The sequence below is a fragment of the Ambystoma mexicanum genome, chromosome 12, assembly GCF_040938575.1.
Source record: "Ambystoma mexicanum isolate Mex_15411 chromosome 12, UKY_AmexF1_1, whole genome shotgun sequence".
Taxonomy (NCBI): domain Eukaryota; kingdom Metazoa; phylum Chordata; class Amphibia; order Caudata; family Ambystomatidae; genus Ambystoma; species Ambystoma mexicanum.
This window is the reverse complement of record NC_090936.1, coordinates 88,376,229-88,398,059: the sequence shown is the minus strand read 5'-3', so window position 1 is coordinate 88,398,059 and position 21,831 is coordinate 88,376,229. Positions and strand designations below refer to the sequence as shown.

The following is a 21,831-nucleotide window of genomic DNA, read 5'->3' as shown; positions in this document are numbered from 1 at the left end:
AGCAGCGACTCAAGGTAAGGAGAAGGGACAAGGAAACTGATCAGGAAGAGGGTAGACAGGAGAGGACCAGAGGAGGCTGAACCCAAAAGCAAGGAGCAGACAGTAACAGGAATCCAACCCCCAAGCCAGGCAGGAAGGGGCCAAGGAACAGGGAGCCCTACCCAGCAGGGCAGGGGAACAAGCAGGAGCAACTGATCAGGTCAGGAAATTCACAGGAGCGATGCGGAGGGTCAGGAACCAAGCTGTGTTGAGACTCGACTAGTTCCTGACCTGACTGCAAAATAAGGAAGTCCATGTGAAAATGAGGCCAGGCACTGAACGCCTCCTCGCGTGAGCCTCCGGCGCGAAAGCGAGGCTAGCAATGCAAGCTTGGCACCGCCGCCCAACTGCGCATTCGCGGAGCCCGGGACATGGCGAAAAGCGCCTGTGCGAGGCGGTGCTCCAGGCACCCGCGGACCCCCCCATAGATAACTGGGGTAGAGCCTCCAGGGTCGAGCAAGACCAGGGGAACCCCTCGGGGGCTGCCAACAGGTAGGTGGTGTCCTAACAACTGCTGGGAAGTCCTCACCAAAGCCAGGGCATTGTTGACTCTAAAGTGCTGCGACCATAAGTGGAAGCGTTTTGCTATGTGGTGCCGGTCGCAGATGAGACCCCTCTGAGGGTCATGGCTCCACAGATTTTTCCATACTTGCTGTCCTTGGCAAAAGCTAGACTAGCTCACGCTTCCATCAAGGTACACCTGGCGGCCATCACACGCTACACCAGGTCCCCGAGTAGATCCTTGCTATGGTCCCACAGGCTCGTCAAGGAGTTCCTCAAGGGGCTTTTCCAATCTTTCCCGCCGGTGAAGGCTCCTGCCCCGGCATGAGAACTCAGCGTGGTTCTGATGAGGCTCATGGGGGCTCCTTTCGAACCTATGCATCAAGCCCCTATCAAGTTTCTCTTGTGGAAAACGGCTTTCCTTGTGGCCATCACCTCTGCCAAACGTGTGTGTGATATCCAGGCACTATCCTGCAAGCAACCATATTGGACTTTCTGCAAATCAAGGGTGGTACTGCGTACACACCCCTCCTTCATGCCGAAGGTTCTGTCGGAATTCCACCTCAATGAACTGTTGGTGTTGCCCGTTTTCTTTTGGAAGCCTTTGTCGCCGGCAGACAGGGCCCTGCATTCGCTGGACATTGCTCGTGTCTTGAAGTTCTACGTAACACGCACAAAGAGTTTTCGGAAGACTTCACAACTGTTTGGGAACTTTGGTCCTGTGAACCATGGAAAGCCCTTGTCCAAGGCTTCCATTTCAAGATGGCTCACCGGCTGCATCATGCACTGTCATCGGCTGGCAAACTGCCCTCTGCCCGGGCCGTCCAAGAGCCCATTCCACCACAGCGATCGCTGCAATGACGGTATTCCTTTCTGGTGTGCCCCTGCTTGACATCTGCAGGGCTGCAACGTGGAGGTCCACGCATACCTTCACAAAGTTCTACTGCGTCGACAGGGATTCCAGCGAGGAGTCCGGAGTGGGCCAGGCAGTGCTACGCAACCTGTTTGCTTGAGGTGATTCTGTTCCAGGGGTAAGTGTTAATTGCTTCTGTTGAGCCTTGCCACCTCCCGTGGTTGTGTAATGTGGTACTGCTTTGTATTAGTTATTCATGAGCATGTGAATCCATGCCAGACCCCATGCTGGAGAAGGTTTAAGTTACTTACCTGTAACTATTATTCTTCAGCATGGGTCTGGCATGGATTCATTCACAAGCGAACCTTTCCTCCTGCCCCTTTGCACCTCTTCTTGGTCATACTGCCACTTTACGTGCTTACCAAATCTGAAGATGGCTGGCAGAGGCGGGTTTTAGGGAGAGGACTGTCATTGGATGGGGCGTATAACCCAGAGGACAGTGATTGCTTTAGAGGAGAAATACAGTTTTGTAGTGAAAGTGAAACTGTTTTTTCTTTTACCGAGGATTCCCAGCCTGACGACAGGGAATATTTGAGCATGTGAATCCATGCTGGAGAACAATAGTTACAGGTAAGTAACTTAAACCTTGTACTATATGTATATTTGAGATTCTCATTAAGGCAAGTTATTTTTGTGAAAAAAGATCGGAGTAGATGGAGAGTTTGGACCCTAGTTATAATACCCGTTTCCCCATGTCGCTTACATTGTATGATCCAGGTCAAAGCACCTTATACAAGTTTATTGGTGGCTTGGTTTAGCTGTACCATGGGATGGGCTGAGACCGCTGAACAATGGGCCACGAAATTTCACTTTCCTCCCAGGCCTAAAGTCTGAGGCCAGCCTCCTTTGTGATATTTTCTCACTTGTTGGTTGGAGGTTTTCAACCAACCACAGTTTATTGATCCAGGTTCTCACAACTTGGTTGTGGTTTCTGCCCACTTGATTTTTCTCCACTTATGGTTTCTCGCTTTATCATCACTTTCCGTACTTGACACACGTCTGTCCTCGTTTGTTACCAGACTTTATGTCCCAGTTTCCTATCTTTGCAGCTTGTTGCCCATGTAATATTTTCCCTTTGTTATTAGGTTCTGGTTTGGAATCTTCATAGATTTCCCATAGAGGATTCTTCAATTTCCTTCTTCTCAGCTTTATACAGTTCCAATTACATAGGTGTTTATTAAGTAACTCTTTGTGAGTACTGGGACGTGTTCCTCTTCTCGTCTTCTGTTGCCCCTGTGACCTCCCCGTTCTCGCTGTTATCTCTCTGCAGGCAGGGGAACTTTGCAGGCTCTTGCATTTGGTCAAGTGCTTTTCTCCTGTACTCGGTTTCTCTTTCCTTCTCTTCATTGCACCCTCATCTCCGGCTGTTCTTCTGCCATATGCGGAGTGGGCGATTGGGAAGCGACTCTCATTCCCAGTGACCATTTCTTCCTGCTTGCTTGTTGATGTCTCATTCACGGCTTCCCTTACACCGTACATGGGCTTTAACGCTTGAAAGCTGCTCAGGCTTCCAGTTAACTTTTCAGATGGTCTAGGTGTATTTGGTTGGGAGCCCTGCCTACCACAGTAAAGACATGGTTTTGCCATCCCCCTGCAGCAGGACTCTGCTTTCCTGTAGTACAACAATTCTCCTGTAGTTGAATACATCGGGTCTCCAGTGTCTCACTTGGGCATTCAGCTGCTCTAGGAAAGTCGCATTCTCTGCGGCTGTTCTTTGGTCTGCCTCCTCAAGACATGCTCGCTTCACAGTTTCCCCAGCGCAGGAAACTCTCCGCTTCTCCAATGTCCTCCATTCGTCCCAGTTAAGTATGCATGACCTCTTAAAGAGATATTATCATTTCCTTCTTCATGCTGTTAGGTTCCAGCATTACCCTCAGCCATACATTAATCTTTGTAGCACTTAGTCCCATGTATGCTACTAGGCTGCGTGTCTTAGGGAGTTCCTCACAGAAACAGGAGTCCTTGTCCCCTAAGGGGGGAGTCTCTACAAGTGAGGTCACACTTGTCCAGACCCCTAGGGAGGGTCTTGCGGAGCGGACTCACCTCCCTAGTCTCAAAGGTGGAGGCTCCCCCTTAGAAAGAAGGGACAAATACCTTTGATTTGTCACATTACCCACTCAAATAATGCTACAAAAGGTACAAATAATGACTTTATAGCTACTACCAAGGTGTCCTCGGTTAGCATTTGGTCACAGTTTTCTTTGTCAGATTATATTAAATCACAGGCCTCGCATTTTCTAGTTTTCACATCTCAGATGGGCAGGAAGATTACATCTAAGGCTTGTTTCTTTTGAAATGTCTGTTCTATAGAACCAAAAGTGAACTGGATTGCTGCAGGGCTGGAGAGGCATTTGGGTTAGCTTCTATCAGATTCACAATTTGAAAAAGCACACTCTGCATGTAGTCAAGAGACATGGCTATAATGAGATTTAGCTGCACAAAATTAATAAACTATGTGCATTCTAGTGATAAAGGGGGGAAAAGGGCCGCCCTAGTGGAGGGCTAGCAATTTTTTTATAAGAACTGATTGGATATTATCATCAGTAATCTGGATTTAAAACGGGACTTTATTCAAGTGGTCTGATTGAATAGTAAACATGTATTTCCTTCCAGGAAATAATAACCATTTGTTAACTGATTTAGAATGTATTCAGCAAGAATTGTATGAAAGTTGCTTACAAGATATTTTATATTGATAGAGGCTTTTAATGACTGTTTGCCACAAGGGTATTCAGGGAACCCCGTTGTAGCTAAAGTCGATGACATCTGGGGTGCCTAAATGAATTCTAGTTGATGACGGTAACAATATCAGGGGACATTTATTGCAGTGTATTGCAGAAAAATACAATTTAAGGTGCCTGAGATATGACTGGAAAAGCTACCTTCACTAATTTAAGGGCACGGACGACGATTGATTACATATTTATTTTGGTGCACAATTATTAATCAATCTGTAGGGTGGTTGAAGTACACTTAAGCTGATATTACATTTGGGGGGTACATAATAGGGAAAGGTCATCTTTGGTTCCTAGGAAATAATCGATAGAAGGCAATAGGAAAATAAAATGATGTCATTGTAGGACTGTAGGGTAAAGGACATGATGTTGGTTATCTAGTTGCAAGAAAGGCCTAAATTCTCAAGTGAATATTTTGAGCACTTAATGGAGTCGATTAGCATTATGTTTACTCAAGCTAATAACTGTCCTCTTACTAAAAATGATTATTCATTAAATTCTCTTTCATGGTTTGACTCTGAATCATCCAAAGCCAAGATCTTGAAAAATAGAACATTTAAGAGACTTGTATATGGGACAACCAGAGGGTTGGGTTGCCCAATTCCTTTTAGGTAGTAAGGAGTTTAAATGCACACACCGTTTATTGCACATAGAGCCAACAAATCGAGCTTGGGTTGAGTTACTATCTTCTATTAAAGCCAAAATTACAAAGCAGTTTTGGGTTTGTATTGCAAGGGACAGCCAAACACACAGAAGCATCGAACATTAACCCAGATAAATGGTGTAACTATATATCAAAGTTATATAAGTGCAGTTGTTGTCCTTTCTTGCATTTCGAACAACTTGGATTTACAAATTCGCAGGATTTGTGCTATAGAAAAGAAGATCCTGGCTTCATGGACCAGATGGGATTCCAAACAGCATTTTAAAAATTAACCCTAAATACTGGACTATAATTTTGAATTCACTTTTTATAGTTTGTTATTTCAAATATAGAATTCCACTGTCGTGGAAATGGAATATAATTATTCCCATTCACAAGAAAGGAGACCAAGCTGCACCAAAGAATTATTGTATGATTGCATTGCTAAACACATCAGAAAATATGTTTGCAAAACATCTTTTGGATTAACTTAAGGGTTTGTCCATAGATGGGGATTTGCTGTCAATGGCATTGTGTAGTTTAGCTGAGCAGTATGCAACAAGGAAGAACTCTTGTTTGTACTGTAAATTTGCAGATTTCTCTATAGCATTTGAGCTGGTTGATGGAACCTTTTATGGAATAAGTCAGCAACATAGTTTATCCCATGTGGGCTATCGTGTTTAATCATGGAACTTCATTAAAAAGAGAGAGAGAACGAGAGAGAGAGAAAGATTGATGTTATGGCCTCTTTGACTTGAAGCAGCAAGAGACTGAAGCGTGGACAAATAGCAATAGGTTTTATGTCTGCAAACAAGATGGAGCTCAGACTGTTCCTGAGTCTCCCAGAGAGCCAGAGCAGAGCTTGCCTAAAAGTTCTACGCTGGTCTGTTCACCAAACCGGTTCCTACATGTGTTTGAAATTTGATTTCCAGAACGCCTGCAGCTGGAATACTTGGTAATGTACCACTGCTGCCAGTAGTATTTGTTGAAGTCCTGATCAGGTATTCAGTGATGTGCCTATATGCAGCTTACCCTTCCAGGTTTGTAAGTGGGTTCATTTATACTTGTGGAAATCTTGTTACTCCCCGTTTACTTTCTCTTTTGCATTTATTATGTAGCGTTTGGAAAGAGGAGAACTTGAAGACGGCTCAGACTTATCCTCATCACCTGCACAAGAGGGAAAAGATGAAGTGTCACTTTTACCACAAAGGGCAGTGTTACGGGTAATTGTATGGAAGCATTTATGATTATTTAAGCAGCCATTTATATAATTCACCCCGACAATAGAATAGGCTGTGTCTCAATATAAAGAAAGATCCTTGAGATAATTTGTGGACAATCAAATACTCCAAGGGATATTGCAGTTTCTTAGTGTTTAAAAGAACTTGCTTGAAAATAGATGTTACTTTACAAAACAAACAATGGCAAGAGCCTAAACCTATGATGTGACATCCAGACATGATACTGAGTAAAATTGAATATATTGTATTGCTTTGCAATATGGATAATTAGGAATGGGTGTCATGATCGTGTCATTGGAACAATCAGAGGCCCTGATTGGGATCTAGCTGGGGCTCAAATGTCACTGTCACAATCCATCCTGAACTGTATACATGTATTTTTCTGTTTTTACAATCCCTTTGTCAAGTGAGATAATTGCCCTACTGGCTTGCACAAACTACCTATCCCATAGTGCACATTTTGGTAATTTGAACATCTGGCTATATATGTGTAAGGAACTACAATCCCCTGAAATCTAGTGGGCCTGCATTGGTTTCACTTTCCAAGGTTCAGACAGGGGTGAGTACAATTATCAGGTATGGGGCTCCAGGTGAAACCAGTTGCCCAGTTTCAGTCCAGGGTTGTTCAGTATTTAACTAGCTGCCTCCTGGAGTACTTTATACCTGCATTGTGTTTGTGTCCAGGCACCCTTGCTGTGAACTGTGGGTTTCTGCAGAGTCCTCTTGTTTGCTGTTTTCAGAACCTGCTCCGGAATTCTAGAACTGGCAGTGGCAGCAGTTTAGGAGCTCAGCTTCAGCAATCCCCAGGATCTTGATATAATATGGTTCATTTAATTCAAATGGAGGTTCCACCAACAGCAAGACATTCCAGAGAAGGTTAAAGTGAAAAACAGACAAAGACAAATACACTTACAGAAAATCAACCTTCAAACAGAATGTTATAATTGGAGAAGAAAGTTGTAGACCTGCCATTGGATTTAGAAACCGCTAACAAAATACTAACAGATCAGGACATTTTTTCGAGAAGATAAAACATCAGCATTTGGTGTTTTCCTGAAAATGAAGAAAAGGGAAAACCTATTGAATTCTTACAGAAAAACGTACCAAGACTTCTAGATTTACCACCAGTAAAAATCTCTGAAATTAATAAATTTAACCCGCCTAGAGCATTTGTGCCAGATTTCTGAGGCTTCCAGTCAAGGAAATGATCATTAGAAGAGCCAGAGAGATTGGTGATATAATTTGGAACAAACATAAGATCCTTATTTTCAATGACTTTGATAAAGATATTATCATGCAAAGTAAATGATTTTCAGAAGTGAAACACCTGGCCAGAGCAGGAAAATTATATACTATATGGTCTTTTCAGCTATTCTAAAAATAGTAATTGAATATTATTTTGTAGATCATGAACAAGCCATATGTTTCCTTGAAAATAGGGCTGCAACTCCTTTATATGAACATCCTCATAAGGAATAGTATACATGTTGTTAGTTGGCTATAACTCAATTGTTTTTTAAATTGAATTTAAATGTGATGTGTTATTAGATTTTTGATTTTTGTTTTTGTTCATTTTACAAAGTTCTATTAGATAACATGGGGTTAAGATGACACCCCATTGTGTAGACAGTTGGGCTTTTGAATAGTCAATTGAATTATTGATGTTCTTTCTTCTAAAGTTCTGTTGTACGACATACTGATGTTCTGTCTTAATGGAGGCAGTGTCTAGCACACGGAACTAGATCGATATTCTGGCCTGTCAGGTTACACTCGAGATAGAATGATCACACAGGGTTTCCTTGGTGCTTTTTGGTGACTGGGATCGTGTATTGTGAAACTAATTTAATATACCCTCTTTTTCAAATCTAGCCATCTTGTTGGTGCCGGTGGTGTGACTGCTCGGGGTTGCGTTCCTGGTGCCGCGGGTGTTGTGTGTGTGTTGGGGGGAGGAGAGGAGGTCCCGGGCCGGCATGCTGCTGGTGTTGATGGAATTTTTGGATTCCTGTTGACAGATGTTGTGTGTCTCAAGATTTAAGGCACACATACAGTGCATGTGTCCTTTCTCAACTGCTGATCCTCACCGGACTGACGGGAGGATGAATCGCTAGCCGGGAACCACCACACCCAGTGAGCCCCTTAATAATATAACCCCCCTGCCCATTTATTTTATGCAAGGGTAGACTGCAAGTATAAGGTTTGCGCGCTTGACCCTGTATATTAAAATTAATTATCCACTCCATGATGCAACAGTGTTTGAAGTGTACCCTGGTTGGATAATGGATTTGTGTAAATGCTAACTAGAACTTCTTGAAAGTTTCACTATCAATACTAATTCTCTCTAATTTTGTTTTATGGAGATTAGCCAAAAAGAATCCTTTTTTTATATTTCTGGGGAAATATATTTTGAATGGGAAGGACTCCAAACAGTGACATACTGAGATTTTGAGGGATTATTAATCTGACTAGCTGAATCAAAGTAATTCAGTGCAAATGGTTGTATAGCCACAGGTCAATTAGGAGTGTTTTGTTCCTGTTCTATATTTATCATAATGGATATACAATACACACAGATAGTCCAATGTGAAAACGAATATTGAGTCATATTTTGCATAAAAGGAGGTTGCTAGTTGTAGGCTAGCTTGTATTAGTGCTAATTTAGTTATTAGTGACAGCTCTTTGTTTTGTTGACAATTTATCCTTGATAGACTAATATTTCGAGTTTTGGAATCTCATTGAAATAGCTTGGTGTGAAGAAGGATCCTTGCATACTTAGGAATATGTTGTTATTATTTTTTTATCATTATTTTCTCTCCCCTTTTATTTATTTTCTGGTGATGCATGCCATCATTATAAAATGTATCAATAGTGCTTATTGTGGCCAAAATGGATGTCCCCTATTAGTGAGCAGCAATTGAGGTGCTATCTGTTAATTGTTTATGAATATGCTTATTTTCTTAATAATTAGCATTATTAAATGAGATGGCCAAGCAGTTGAACATATTAACTTAGAATGTCAAAGCTGTGAATAATCTGGAGAATATGAGGAGCTTATTGCATATATTTGGTAAAGTAGGGCAGATATAGTTTTCATTCAAGAGACTCTCCTTAAAGAGGCAGAGTATATCTTAAATAGAAGGTTTCATAAATAGATCTCAAGTTGTTATGGAAGTAGTTCTAGGGGAATTTACATATTTTTCAGGAAAGGCATGAGTATCTATCACTAATACCAAGCATACTCTGAGGGACATTTTGTGGTGGCATATGTGATAGTGGATAATAGACCATTGACGTTGATACGTGTATATGCTCCTAATGTTGCTCAGGACATATTTTTTGAGACTCTGAATGGGGTAATGTCAAGCTTGGTTAAACATGAACTAATATTAGGAGGTGATTTTAATGTTATACTGGATAATAACTCGGATAAGTCTGGTAAAGGCAGATCCTTTTCAGAAAACAAGGTTAGAAAACGTCTTTCAAGTCTTCAACATACTTGGGACTTAAAAGATGTGTGGAGAACTTTGCATCCAACAGAAATACAGTTCACTTTTTTTCTCACCTCCACATGGAATCTCATTGAGAATTGACTTGTTCTTAGTGTCCATAAGTGTGTTTGGAGACTCAGTTTTGGCTGAGATGGGTAATAAAGTAATATCAGATCATGCTGTGAAAGATCTGATTATAGATGGATCTCTAGCAGGCCAAAAGGGCAGAAATCGTTGGAAATTAAATACATCATTATTATTTGACACTGCCTTTGTAGAAATCATTAAAAGGTAAATAAGACAGTATTTTTTAATTAATGAAGACCCAAATGTAAACTTATTTATGGTATTGGAAGCTTTAAAAGCCGTCATAAGGTGTAAGATAATTAGTTATGCAGTATACAGAAATAAACAGAGAGTAAGAGAATTCTCAAAACTTGAGGAAGATCTTTGTGAGGCAGAGAAGGTTCATAATGAAAATCCAAAAAGCATGACTAGAGCAAATATTGAAAAGGCTAGATGTGCACTAGACCATAAATTAACACATGTAGAACAACATATCTTTTATATGAGAGAAGCATATTGGGATCATGAAGAAAATGCGGGATCTTTTTTAGCAAATCGTCTTAAAGGCAGTGAAGACAAGAAATACATTCTAATGATAATAAGGATAGTATTATAAGGAAGAAAAATGAGGACGTTTGTGAGGAATTTCGAGTTTACTACAAAAATGTATATTGACAGATTTCTTTTTAGAAGAAAAATAAATATTGGATCTTTTAGGAGATAAGGAAATTCCAAAAAAAGAATGTGAAAATCTTGAGAAAGAAGTGACCTTGGAAGAGGTAACAGAAGCTATGGCTCTGATTAAATAGGGTAAAAACCGAGGACTAGAGGTTTACCCCTAGAATTCTATAGAACACCAGCCACGAATGCCTCCAAATTCTCAGAAAGGCTTATATAGAAATAATACAGAGAAATTCTTTTACCCCCTCAATGCAATCTGCTGTAATTACTGTCATTCCAAAACCAGGGAAAAACCATGCAGATTGTGCAAACTATAGAGCGATATCTTTATTAAATGTGGCTATCAAATTACTGCCCACAGTTTACTCCAGAAGATTAGGTGTAATCCACCCGAATATAATTCATAAAAATCAAACAGTTTTTTTTATCTGGACGCAATAGCTCAGATAATATTAGGGAACTAATTAATGTAAACTACCATGTAGTTAATTGCCAAAAGGACTTTAAAGCGATGGGATTTCATTTTCTCTGGGCGTTATCAAAACCATGGGTCTACAAGTCCTGATTGTGGTGGTACGACTGGTGTTCAACCAGAGAAGAACTGGCCAAATACAAGAGAATGCCCGATTTACTATTTCTTCATAAAACCTTAGGTACTTGTGCCCCGTATTTGGTCCGCTTTCCATCTAGGAAATGTGCTTATCCCATGTTAAGGTTTCGATTAAATCTTTGGCCCATTCAAGAAAACGGTTTCCTATGGAAAAGGTTATGCACTGAGAATGCCCTGTGTCAGCATTGCTTAATGACTGAAGAAACCTTATTTCATATCATTCTCAAGTGCCCAAACTTGTCAACAATTCGTAAGGAATGTTTTGAGTATTATGTAATTGAGTTGGGCTACCTTACAGCAGAATATGTATGGTTGTAATTATCAATTTGTGCAAGGTTTCCTTATGTAAACTAAAGGCACAATAAGGAAATAATCAAATTAAAGTGTATGTAATATTCTTGAGTAAATCAACTGCTCAACCCTTTGCGGTTGTTGTGATTGATGGAAAAAAGCCTTTGATAGGGCTAGCTGCACATATTTGCCAAATGTCCTTTGTAAGATCGGATTTGTTCCTGCTTCTCCGAGTCTTTTTGATGCTGTGTATAAAAGGCGAATGCCCAAGTTTTAGCAAATAATATAACTTCAGAGTTTTTTCCAATTAAAAGAGGTTTGATGTAAGGTTGTTCTGTCTCCACTATTGTTTGATTAATTCATAGTTATTAGCCATATTAATTCGTAATGATGTGGAGATCAGAGGAGTGGAATGTGAGGGTGGTTTGTCTAAGGGTCTCCTATATGTAGATGCGATGACCTATTGATTATTTTATCAGATCCTGAAAGTCCCTTTCAGAGGTTAATTAAAGTTTTGCAAAGGTTTCTGAATTCAAGGTCAAAACTGACATTTCCCCCTCCAAACCCCGCCATATCAGAGAGAATTATTTGATAACACCAGATTGCATTGCGCCAATAAGGAATTTAAATACTTAGGGGTACAAATTATGAGAGATATATGAATCAAATATTACCCCATAATATCCTATTGAAAATAAATTAAATTAGACATTTTTGTACAAAATGGGAGAAACCTAAATTGACTTCTTGGGGTGGGGGGGGGAGTAGGAGTAATAAAAATGACAATCCTTCATTAGGTTCTTAATGTTTTCTTGCAGGGAAATGGGAAGAAATTAAAGATTCCTATGGATGTACTTCAGGGATTGGTTAACTTGGGAGGTTTGGGTTTTCCAAGATATGAGAATATCTTAGGGCATATTCATTACGTGCGCTACATTACTGGATGGCAAATGACTCCCAAATGATTCCAAACTGGGAAGAAATCGTAAAAGCCTGGGTTTCTCTGATCCCATAAAATTGTATGTTATGGATGGATAATATATTTAGGGTGCCACCAGCACCACCGACGATTAAGCATGTAATAAATGAATGTAAATACAGCAATGTCGCAAGGGGTGAAAGGTTTTTCTAATCAAAAGCATCTTGTCTGCGGAAAAATCCTGCATTATTGATTAATAACTGCATGATTTTGTGAATGCATTGGAAAAAAGCAGAGATTTGAACTCCTGGTCAGGTTTTGAATGGTAATAAGCTACTGCACTTTTTTCTCAAATTCCAATATAAATTGAACTCTCAGTGATTAAATGATATAGACCATTACATAACATGTTTGATATCCTCTTTGGAATATTAAAAGCAAATCTACATGAGACGCAAGGAATTTATACAATGTCGAAATGGACTCCAGTATCGGCATCAAGCATATATAAAATCATCTCAACTCCAAATTCTGATTTCATTTTGAGAGGCAAGAGAAATTGAGAAAGTGATTTACACAAACTATCCCTAAGAAAAAGCAGAACCAAATTTGTTTGGGGCTTTCACAATGCAATTGTGGATTTGGACTTCAGATACACAGAGCAAACATTATTTATATTTATTATTTATATTTGTCACCTTGGAAAATGTGGTTTTGTAAACTGATGCCAACATATATATAATTGATAGTTGTGTGAATTGGTGGTAGGAAAACTGTTCAAATGTTTTGGTCCTGTAGAAAAAAAGAAACTTTTTGGAATTAAGTGTTAGACAGAGGGGATATCATTTTAGATTTCTCCCTACCTAAATCTCCTATATCTTGTATATTATATGTATTGCCTCAAGTTTCAGGCTTAAATACTGACAAAAATGGTTATACAGAGCTCTAATTGTTGCAACAAAAACACAAATATTAAGATTGTGAAAAAATTCTACAAAGCCCTCTCATGAGAACTGGTTAAACGAAAAGACACCATGGATGACTATGGGAGAGTATGGGAGGCATCAGATGACTTACACAGGAGATATGTATGAAATTGTTATGCTTTGCATCAATAATATACAAAGTCCCCTTTTTCCAACCCCTTTAATTGCTTTTATATATTCTGTTGACACATAATGTATTGTTATTACTTTTTAAATGAAATAAAATATGTGAAAAGAAACAGGTGCTCTCTGACCTGCATCAAGGAGCACACTGTCCTGAAACCCAGTGCACCTCTGCTTGCAGTTTCCTTTGCTCCTCTACCTCCTTCCCTTTGCTCGGTCTGCAGCCCCATACTCTCTTCCCCAAGTTTCCTTGTTCCTTGCCCACACTCTCTTGCTCTCTTAGTCCCCACCTTCTATGATTCTAGTCAGAGCTCCAGTCCATAGTTTGCCTGTAGTTTCCAGGATCCTAGTCAGTATCATTGTGCGTAGAATTCAGTGATCTTGCTTATTCTCTTGCTCCTTGTTTCCTGTCTTAAAACAGATTTACTTAGAATTCCTGTTCTTTTCCTAGATATTTCTGTGAAGGTTTGTGTTATTGTTCTAGTACTCATCTACATTTATGTACGTCCAGAGTTTGGCTGTTGGGTTTTCCAGCCGGCGATCTTTCCCTTTTCTTTGCTGCATCTCTGTATTGTCCATTTTGCCGTATTTGTTAATGGTCTACTGGCTACTGTTTCAGGAGGCAGTTACTATTTGGTTCCTGATGGATCTGCTACTGTATTCTAAGTAATGCAGGGGCAGCTCGTCTACAATGGGTGATGAGGTGTCGACCCACCCATTCTGTAAGAGCTACCAAGCCAGCCCAGTGAAAACACAAATATTTCCCCCAGCTACAGTAAGCAGCTGACTGTGCATTCCTGGGCTGCCTTGAACAGTCAAAGGGAAATGTGGTTTGCCTTTGACAGTTGGTGTATCCCAGCATGCATGTCTAATGAGCCATCAATGCCTGGGATTTTTTGCTTCTACAGCCTTGCATGGGCCTTTGCGGATGCAGGATGGGGCACTGCAGCTCTGAATGTGTGTAGGGGGAGCTCTTGCGCTTCCCTGCACATTCACATTGCCTGGGCATATTGCAGGGAGCGTGCTGGCTCCTCTGTGCATGTGTAGGAAGCAGGAAGGTCTCCCTGCTTCCTGTTCATGTTGTGGGGGACCAGGATAGCCATCGTAGAAGCCTGTCCTAATGGTGGCAGAGTAGATTCTCGGCGGAGCTGCAAGTAAGGAAGAAAAATGTGTATGCATTCATGGCTGTGTGTGAAGGAATGAGTGTATGTTGTTTGGGTATGCACATGAATGAAAGAGTGTATTTTGTGTGGGTGCACATGTGAATGAGAGAGTTTGTTATGGGTGTGCATGTGAAAGAGTTATGAATGCTGTGAATGTGGGGGTATGAATGAATGTGTATGGGTATGCAAGTGATTGTGCTTGAATGCTGAATGAATGCGTATAGTTGGTAGAGTATGTGCTTGGGAGTGGGCCTCTGATTTGCGGGCTGGGAAAGTATATTTTGCTGGGCACCAAGGCTAAAGCAGACATGTTAAGTGTTGTTTAGGGGCTAGACTGGCCTACGCTGCTGCATTCAGTCTGGCTACATTTTCTTACTGTGGCATGGCATGTTTTACTTAGCATAATATGTTTAAATAGGTATAAAGAATCCCTATTAACATGAAAACATCCTACTCCACCAACGGGGATATAGATAGTGTTGTTTACTTGCCTCCAACCCCCTCACACAGGAACTCTATAAGGTTTCCCAGCATCACTAGTCCTGAAAAAATGGACTGTCTGCTATAACTGATTTACACAAATGTATAACAAGTTTATTATTCAAATAATTCAAACTGAATTTAAACAAAAAACACTACCCTCACCTAACAAAGTGTACTAAACATTAAAAAACAAATATAAAACAAATATAAAACATCAGATAACTTATTTATACGACACAGAAGATATCACATAACACACAAAAAAAATCTCAATGTGTCACTAAAACAACAAGCATCCCAACATGTTTCTGTTCTTAACTGCCCAGTTCAGGCGAACATTCTTCAGGGGATAAATTTAAAAGCATCCACTAATCTCTTCCACACCGTGTTGAAAGGGTAGATTCAGGCACCCAAGAGGGTAAAAGGAAAACAACCTCCAAGCCTGTAAAAATAAAGGAAAGGAGAAACCTAATGAGTTCCAAAGAGGGAAGGAAGTACTACAAAATGTAAATGGAGGCATGGCACAGGGATTATGCCACACTCACAAGGGTCCCAAAGGGCACCCGCAGATTTACCTTTAAATGGTGAAACTTCAAAGCACGTCACAGGATGACAAATTTGCTGGTTTCCCTCCAAATGAGAAATCAATACTTCAACAAAGCGTCACAGTCCGCTAGAGTATCGCCACACCTAAGTAAGACAAAACCAATACACAGAGACCACATGCTCTGTTATATCCAGAAATCACACTGGCTTCAATACCACTGCACATAAAATCAAGGCTCCAAATAACAAAGTGAATTACCTCCACAAATGTAGGGATCAAGACTGCAATTCACAATTCAGTAATGAACAAGTTGAAATGGAAACATCCATACGATCAAGCAATAAAGTACAGAGTCAATCTGGAAAGCAATGGGAACATAACAGTAAACACCATTTATCTGGCATTACCAAAACCTCAGCTAACAACATGCCATCAACACGCACTAGAGGGCAAACAGAAGGGAGTGCTTATATTTCACACACGTGAGGAGACCATGCATTATCTAATGTGTAAAGACAACTACTCAGCGTCCATGCTGTCCAACCTCCACAACGTAAAAGAAAAATGTATCCCCTGAAGAATGTTCGCCTGAACTGGGCAGTTAAGAACAGAAACATGTTGGGATGCTTGTTGTTTTAGTGACACATTGAGATTTTTTTTGTGTGTCATGTGATATCTTCTGTGTCGTATAAATAAGTTATCTGATGTTTTATATTTGTTTTATATTTGTTTTTTAATGTTTAGTACACTGTGTTAGGTGAGGGTAGTGTTTTTTGTTTAAATTCAGTTTGAATTATTTGAATAATAAACTTGTTATACATTTGTGTAAATCAGTTATAGCAGACAGTCCATTTTTTCAGGACTAGTGATGCTGGAAAACCTTATAGAGTTTCTGTGTGAGGGGGTGGAGGCAAGTAAACAACACGTATCATCTTGCTCTTTATTGTATTACATATGTTTTACTTAGCACCAAGATTAATGCATACATGGCCTTCATTGGGACAGCTAGTCTGGATGTATTTTCTAACTGCTGCATGGCATTTTTTTACTGGCAAAGCCAAGAGGATTATCTTATTATATGGTAAAACTGGCAGGTGTTAGTGCAGACTGCATGGACATGCACTGGCAAAGGCAACGCAAAACAGGTGATGGCTGGAAGGGTTAGAATTCATCTTAACCACTGGCATTGCTCTGGCCAACCCTCCAGACCATCGTTCTTAGCTTGCTAAGCCATTCCAAAAGGGGAAATACCATATGCAAATCAGGCTTGGTCCCACCCCGAAATGGGGCAGTCCAGCCCAAACTGCTAGGTCACATCTCTTCTGCACGAGACCACAAGCATCCCCAAACGTGTTTCTGCCTCGTTGGGCCTCATCAGTGAGGAGTAGCTTGGGTCTCTAGGCCCAGCTGGCATGGGACCTACCCTGACAAAAGTTTTCCAACTGAAGAATAACAGTGATGTGCTAATACTTATTTTTTGAGTCCTGAAGAAAACAATTGCTTTGGTTTATGAAATTGTGTTTTGAAAGACACATTTGCCTTAACAAGAAGGATACTGTGGAGGATAACGACTGTTTTGATTTTTGAACGGGTGTTTGTGGAACAGACATTTACTTTGCCAAGTGGAAGGACGCAGTGGAGGGAAAATACATTTTGTGTTGCACGGAATAGAACTTTGTGGAATTGGAACTTTATCACGAATACTCCTGAATTAATCCAGGGGAAAGGGAGTCCAACCCTGGACGCAAGGAGTACTTGTTAGTTATATAAGTTTGAACTTTCATCCTGTTTCTGTAACTGAAATCTGCCAAATATTACTTGTATAATTTTGTTATATGTATTAGTGTAAGGGTCAGAGACATTTTGAACACTAGGTCTTCTTTCTTAAGTTTTAGTTTGTTAGGTAGGGACATCCTCGTTAAGCTAGGGAAAGATTGGAGTTTATTTCACCCCTTTTACTTTAATAAATGGCAAGCATAGAGAAAGCTATACCTATGTGCCCGTCTTGCATTTCTGACCCCTCACACCAAGTGTCAATTGGCAAAACATGTCTGCATTCAAATTTCTGCAAAGTTCATTCAAAACCCTAGGCTGTGTGGCAACAAGAAATGAAGAGACTGGCCTAGTGATGCCGTGGTGGTTGCTATAGACTTTTATTCAACATGAAAATAAACCTCACTCTATGGGCTTTCCCTACATAAACTAAAAAAACTCGGGTGCTCATCAGGATGTCTGTGTAAGTCCAAATCAAAAGGCACAGTCCAAGTCAAAAAGGCTGCTACGCTATCCCAGTCACTACAATAAAGAATAGTAAAGCTCTGGTGCTGCTCGTGACCCAGAAAAATGACTCCCTTCTCCTAGCTGGTTCCACAATGCCTCTTATCATTCTCAGCAAAACTTGCAAATTCCTTTATTAAGGTTTATACAAATCAGCTTTTTTTAATCTTCTTTATCCTGCCCCCACTGGGATGACAAAGGTGCTCCCTGAATTCCTCTCGGCTCGGCGCCACACCTTTGAAGAGCTGGCCAGGGAATTGTGGTTCAAAGAGATTTACTGTTTTCTTGGTTTCTTCACATTCACAGTGACCGGTGTTGTCGGTTCCCCGGATGTTACCAGGTTCCTTTCTGACAAGGAAGGGTTAGATTCTCAGCTTTCTATAAAAGAGAAGACAACAACAAAGACAAGGATTATGTTCTTATTTCAAAAGGGAGTGTTGACCCTGTGGTTTGAAAGGACTGAACTCTTGGCAGGATCTGGTGTTGTATTGTATTCTACTAGTCATTTATATAGCGCCTTTTCCCATTTGTTTTGCCTCAAAGCGCTTTGTGGTGTGAACGCCCTTGAGGATCGAAGTCCAGGTATGGGAAAGTTCTAAGAGGAACCTAAAATGTGTGTGTAAATTTGGCAGAGATTAGCAATGAGGAGGGCTGGCTAGGCTCCAGTAAGCAACCCGAGAGGTTGGGCGCGTGAGTGGGTGCTGAGGGAGGTCACGATAGAGCGCTAGTGTAGGAGACTCAATGTGTACCCAGCTAGACAAAATTTGTTGCAGGTTGTCGCTGTATTCTAATGGTAGATGTGTTGGGGCAAGTTTGGTGTTTCAGCACGAAAGGTTATGTGACAAGCTAAGCTGAATTTGTCATAGTCGTAGCTGCATTCTAGGGTGCGTGGATGGAAAGCCGGCCTGTGGCAGATGTCCATCGAAGTGGTGTGTTTATTAATACCTTAAACCTGGAAGGAGCTTATCCTCAATATCGCTGTGTCAGATTTCTATCACTATGGGCTACCCCCAAGTCTGCCAGGGCGATAGGCTAGTTGTCCTAGAGCATCTTTTAGGGGGGGGAAATACATGCTACCATGGAAAAACGAGTCTAATGGGATTCTCTGAGCACAATTGGCAAATTAAATAGACATAGGTACTACATATCTTCCACGTTCTAAATGTCTTCCAGTGTTCTACATACACTAATCAAAGTAGTCTTATAAGAGCAATATCAAGGCTACCTGCATGTAACCACTCTGCGTTCCATTGGCTAACCTAAGCCATTATAAATGCAATTGGGGTTAGTAACAAATTTCTTGGCGAGTCATGGGCTGGCTGAACCTTGTAGGTGGAATGCTTTAAGTGAACCACATATGGTAACCTGCATGTGCTTACCTCGAGCAGCAGTGCCAGGCCACCCACGTCATCTACATCCAGCCCCCTGGCATGTCCTTGCAGGTATGTATTGTAAGTGGGCTAATATCAAACTGTCACAATCCAACTGGGCGCACCTCATTTGCTACCCCCAGTAATCCATATAACCGAGGATTCTCAGGGCCCGATTCTTAACTGGTGTTAAGTACGGAAAAGGTTGTTAAAAACATTAATTAGGGCCTATTCTGAAGGTGGCGGTATTCTTCCGAAGTCTGTAGGAATGCGTCACTTTCGGAATACATGTGGCGGTGGCTAGGATGGGTTGGAAACCAACCTAGCAACCGCCACATTCGTTAAATGCCTCTTTAGACTGGTATTCTTGTGGCACTCCTCCGGTTTTATATGTGCGCTAAAGTCACGCACATATACAGTAGCATCCATTTTGGTGCCGTTATTCTGGAGAAGTGCCACAAGAAGCCTGCAGTGCAGGGTCTATATGAACACTTTCATATACACCAAAGTAAGCAGCTTCAACATTGTAATCTGCAACGTTAAAGCTGCTTACTTTGGAGTATATAAAAGTGTTCATACACACCACATTGGTGTATATGAACACTTTCATATACACTACCCTGTGAGCCCAATCTGAATTAGTGGCGACGTCAGGAAGTTATCGCTGCGAGGAGGGACGTGGCCGGGAAACCAAAATGGTGGGCGTGAGTAGCGTGATGTGGCCCAGAGCCGCAGCAACACTCAGCGGTCAGTGGAGACAGGAGTCCTGAGAGAAGGGGGGGTGCTTTTGAAGGAGAGGCCTACCTCCAAGGCTTTGAGACCTGCAAGAGGAGCTGACTGGTCAGGGGGTCAGTAAGTAGAGATTGGTGCCTTATTGTTTCCACTGGGATTGAGGCCCATTGGGGGCATGATAAACTGGTGCAAGTGGAGCGTGCTTTGGACACTGGGGAGAGCAACTGGCAGTTGTGCTCCCTGGCATATATGAGCATAATCAGCATCTGAATCAGTCGGTGTGGCAAGCTGGATAGTAGCACCATAGCTGGGCTCTCTGCTTAGTGATCTGGCACCCTGGGAGGATCAAGTAGTCTCCAGGGAGGATAAAGCGAGCCTAGTGAAGGCGGAGAGTGATCAATCGAGGCTTGAACTAATACAACCAGGATGGTGAGGCGGCTGCCGGATTGACTGATCGGGTTGAGTGGCATCAAGGCAATTGAAGGGTGTTCACCTTCGGCTGGGAGAGCCCACGGAGACGAGAGATATGGCCCAACAACCAGACAAACAGAAATGTGCACTCTCAGGAGATATTAAAGCCATGATGCAGGGGCAGGAAACCACAAAGCGGACACAACAGATGGCGGCACAGGTTAATTCATCCCCAACATGGAATGCACAATCCGAGGTTGAGGACCCACCTACGAGGAGGTCGGATCTTCAAGACATGTTGGCTGAAATCAAAAAAGAAATAAAGAACTGCATTGTCAATCTAACCAAACCTATCACTGATTTGAACAAGCAGGTGTTGGCAGTTGAGAAGCGGGTTGATGAGACCGAACCGGTCCTGTGTGAGCAGGGGCATGAACATGATGAGCTGGCTCATAGGATGACGTCGCTTCAATAGCATAAATATTGCTGGGGACCTCGTGGAGACGGGGTTTAAACAGATTGGTAATGGGGTTGTCTTACGAAGGCAAGGCTGGCTTCGCTGTACCAACTTCAGACATGAGGTGCAACATAAGATCGTGGACATGCCATTCGAGGGTGAAAATGTCTTCAGTGACAGAATCGAGAAGGCTCTTAAGGCCATGAAGACATATTCTGATACTGGCTGGTCACTAACTTCCTTACAAGGCAGAAAGTCTTTTCGTCCCTTTCAGGGAGCCTCAGGTCAAACTGGATCGTCTTCACCTAAAGACTCCAAAGGGTGTGCTAGATCTGGCTACTACTCTCAGGGCTATAAAAGGAGTTATTCCAATGCTCCAGGGACTACCGTCAACCGCAACGTAAACGCGGCTCTGCCACCTCTCAAAGGTGTCATGATCCATCGATCACGCCCCTTTTGGTCCTCCTGGTCCCTGGCACGTCGGGCGTTACTCGCTGTAGTACACCCAACATGGCCGAATTCACAGAACGCGGTCTATCGACCTTTACGTCCATGCAGCATGTTCCATAAAGGAACCACGCCCCTGCGGCTCCGCGCGTCTCAATGCTATCGTTAGCTGAGGCTAGACGTGCGTCGCAGTTTGTGCTCCTGGAACTGAGTTGCTACTCGAATTCCCGGACCCATTCCTTCTTCTCCTTCCTCCCCCTTGTACCTGTATTCCATCCGCGTTCCGCGCAGACCGCTCTCGTGTGCGGCCTTCCTTCCTGGTCTTCCTGGAGTTCTGTGGTCCCGGACGAAGAAGCTGAACGAATCCTGGAATCCGACGACGGCCGAGCGGGCTTATACAAGACCCGAACAGCACGAAAGAAAACCCCAGCAAAGGATCCCGCAAGGCAGCAAAAAGAGGTGAGGAAAAAAAGAAACCTGTGACAAAAGGGGTAGGCAGAACAAATCTCAACAATGACTGCCCCAAGGGCGCATCATTTGGAGGAAATGTGGCGCTTTATGGCGACCGATGGCGATCAATAACCAATGATAGATGGGTGCTAGATGTCATCCAACACGGCCATCTGTTAAGAGTTCAAGCACAAACAAAAAACCATACCGTAAGGGTGTCACATCCGCATCAACGGATCCTTCAACGAGAGATGTGTCAAA

The 21,831-nt window shown here is 41.9% G+C and overlaps 1 protein-coding gene across 2 annotated transcripts in view; it reads left to right on the top strand.

Annotated features, from left to right (window-relative positions):
- Positions 1–21,831, top strand: part of FBXL13 (F-box and leucine rich repeat protein 13) — a 2,326,763-nt gene that overhangs the window by 475,214 nt on the left and 1,829,718 nt on the right. For both annotated transcript variants that reach the window (XM_069628059.1, XM_069628058.1), the window contains exon 7: positions 5,950–6,054. In XM_069628059.1, the coding sequence (XP_069484160.1) occupies positions 5,950–6,054 (105 nt within the window). The remainder of the gene's footprint in view (positions 1–5,949; positions 6,055–21,831) is intronic.